At 33.2% G+C, this 3,281-nt stretch overlaps 1 protein-coding gene across 1 annotated transcript in view; it reads right to left on the bottom strand.

The window, feature by feature from the left end:
• The window catches only part of PCNX1 (pecanex homolog 1), a 186,752-nt gene that overhangs the window by 63,589 nt on the left and 119,882 nt on the right, over positions 1 to 3,281 (bottom strand). The window contains exons 14-15 of the mRNA XM_023507659.1: positions 1,938 to 2,109; positions 1,316 to 1,460 (exon numbers count right to left, since the gene is read on the bottom strand). Of these exons, the coding sequence (XP_023363427.1) occupies positions 1,316 to 1,460; positions 1,938 to 2,109 (317 nt within the window). The remainder of the gene's footprint in view (positions 1 to 1,315; positions 1,461 to 1,937; positions 2,110 to 3,281) is intronic.

Below are 3,281 nucleotides of genomic sequence, written 5' to 3'. Positions count from 1 at the left end.
ACGGTGACAGATGTCCTTTAAAGGTAATTTTATATGATGATCATAACATAAGTCTATAGAAAAAGCTTTCTCTATCAGATATTAAAAATCCAATGCCTTATACAAATTTTTAAATTATGACAAAGTCTGCTATTATAAATTACTTATACTAAACCCTTCTCATAATATTTAGAATAACACAGTAATATAATACCAGTAGTCCCTAAGTATTGAAACTGTCTTTTACCCATTAAACTAAACTGAATCCATGAAATCAGCTCTGCCTTAATTTGCACCCTTTCAAAAAATTCAAAACATTAAAAATGCTGTAGGTGTGACATATAACAACACAGAAAAGGCTCTGTTTTTATTTGGAACTTAAGCCATACTATCCCCATTTTATCCACAGACAGGATTTCAATGCATAAATCCGGAAGATAAACAAGGACTACAAATGTGAAGTGTGAAGAGACGTGAACCATAAAGCTACAGTAATTTCTTTCATTTATTTCCCTAATTGCATACTCATCTTCTAGTAAAATTTTAGTTTATCTAGTTAAACTAAATAATGGCATGTTTTAACTATGGGGGCTTCCAATAGGACTATTTTCAACTTTGCAAACCATTATCTATTCCAGAGTAATACTGGTATGGTCTTATTTTTTAAATAAAATATATTTAAGTTGAATACAGTAGCTCACACCTGTAATCCCAGCACTTTGGGAAGCTGAGGCAGGAGGATTGCTTTAGGCCAGGAGTTTAAAACCAGCTGGGAGACAGAGAGAACCTGTCTCTAAAACTCAATCAATCAATAAGTTAAATTAAATATACATGTGATAGAGGAATAGATTTTGTAAGTATATCAACTCATGTCCACATATTCTACTTTACAAACAGAGATATTTCTTAAAATAGTAACTTTATTTAGTAAAATGCTCTTAGATTCTGGTTTTGGTGTTCCCATTCTACAAATAAAGCAAAACCTTGAAACCAAATACAAAGACATGCCAGATTAAAATCCAAATACGATGCCATGCATCAAACTTTATTCTATTGGGAATAGATGATGTTTTATAAATGTCTCCTAAGTTTATATGGATTCTGTGGAGACTTTCTGTAACTTTTATCTCAGACATTTTATCACTTCTTACACATCTACTCCATTACTCCTGGATCTTCCAGTAAAATAACAGACTGGACTACTTGTTCTTGCCTACAAATTGTTTCTAAATTTTCAATTATTAAATGTCTTTTCTTCTAATTTCAATTCTCAACTGAAAACTGGTAAAGCATTTTAATGTTCAGTGTATTAGCTCATTATCTGTAAAACTAATACTGTGAAGCTATAATTTTTATAAAGAAATACTCACCATTACCACCAAAGATATGAATATCCAACTGTTCACAAAGGTACATTACAAATGTATTCACCTGAGGCAGAAGACCAATGAAAAATACTATTGGGAAACAGAGTGTAAACACTATAGAAGGAAAGAAAAGTACATTAAAAATATTATACTATAGCCACCTTTTACTCACTGAAAGATCATAAATGACAAAAAAGAATCCAAAATTAACATCAGCTACTAATAAGTTTTAAAAGATAACCATTTTAAATTACTTGTCTAGACATAATTGGATGGGTATTAAATAAAATCTTTTCAACCTATGAACAATTCCTTTTAAGATTTCAACTATTTTCACATAATAGGGATCTAAGATAAAGAATCAAAACAAATCTTTCCATTACACCTCCTTCAAGGACATAAAATTACTATGTATTTGTTATCATTAGCTTTTTTCATTCATCATAGCCCTATGGTTTTGTTCCTCAGAGAGAAATATATATAAAAAAAACTTATTAAAACTATTTTATCTGTTTAGTTAACATATTTATCAGTGAGCTGATGATATAAAAATAAATGAAGGTTAAGATTAGATACTTTAAGAAAACTCACCTATAACGAAATCCCTGGCTGATATAAACACCAGTGGATTGGTGAACGTTATTCCATATAATTTGAATTTGCTTGCAGTCAGGTTTCTGCTACCATAATCCAAGAGCCAAATAAGACCACAACATAAACAGAAATAAACTGGTCTACTGTAGGCAATGATACGATTATGACCCTGAAAATGATATTTTTTAAAAAGTCAGATTAGTTAGTTTAAAAGTCATAACTATTGAGATTACTGATGCCTAATGTTTAAGGATACAAAATTCTTCCATATGGAAGCCAAGTTTCTGACACTCACAGAAGGAAATGACATAGAAAGGAGGAAGAATAGAATGAACTGAACTTTGACTCTGAATTAAAATTAGATGTATCTGGGCGGCCCTGGTAACTCAGTGGGTAGGGCGCCAGCCACATACACCAAGGCTGGTGGGTTCAAACCCAGCCCAGGCCAGCTAAAACAACAATGACAACTGCAACAACAAAAAAATAGCCAGGCCTTGTGGTGGGCGCCTGTAGTCCCAGCTACTTGAGAGGCTGAGGTAAGAGAATTGTTTAAGCCCAAGAGTTTGAGGCTGCTGTGAGCTGTGACACCATGGCACTCTACCCAGGGCAACAGCTTGAGACTCTGTCTCAAAAAAAAAATAATAATAACAAAATAAAATATAAAACAAAATAAAATTAGATGTATCAGTATGAACTCATTATTTTAAATATGCCTGTAAATCAATATAAGAATTGATAAGATCCGTGTGTGTGTACACACACATACATATTATACCGTAGTTTTCTCTACTGAGAAGACCTAGAGGCAATGACATTCTAGTAAGAAAGATTTCTAGCTTCCAGATCTTAGTTTATAAATACATACAAAAACCCAAGGCTCAATGTTAATGTTCTAGTTTCATAACTGCATTAAGTTATATGAAGGCATGCCAGTTTCAGGCGAGAGTAGGTAAATTATAAGCTCAACGTAGAACATATTGTTCTAACAAAAAGGTAGACGTACAAAGAATGACAGAGATGCTTCAAAAGGATAAGGAAAGGCAGCTTGATGGATTCCCAGTGGCTCAATCAAAGACAATGTGATCATCAAATAAACAGTATTTGTCATGTTATAGTCCACTGAATAAAATAATCTGCTTTAGACATATATTAACTATGAGAGAAAAACAGTAACTTTAAAGTAGAGGAGTGAATCTTAAGGAAAAGGGAGGAAGTTTGGCCTCCCAGGAGACATATGGCAACGCCTGGATCCATTTTTGTTGCCACAATTGAGGTGGTACCACTGGCATGCAGTGGGTAGAAGCCAAAGAGAACGCTAACCATCCTATAATGCACAGGACA

The sequence above is a fragment of the Otolemur garnettii genome, unplaced genomic scaffold (genome assembly GCF_000181295.1).
Source record: "Otolemur garnettii isolate 467f Iridium unplaced genomic scaffold, OtoGar3 scaffold00196, whole genome shotgun sequence".
Classification (NCBI taxonomy): Eukaryota; Metazoa; Chordata; class Mammalia; order Primates; family Galagidae; genus Otolemur; species Otolemur garnettii.
The sequence above is the reverse complement of the archived record's forward strand: the minus strand, read 5'-3'. Positions and strand labels throughout refer to the sequence as shown.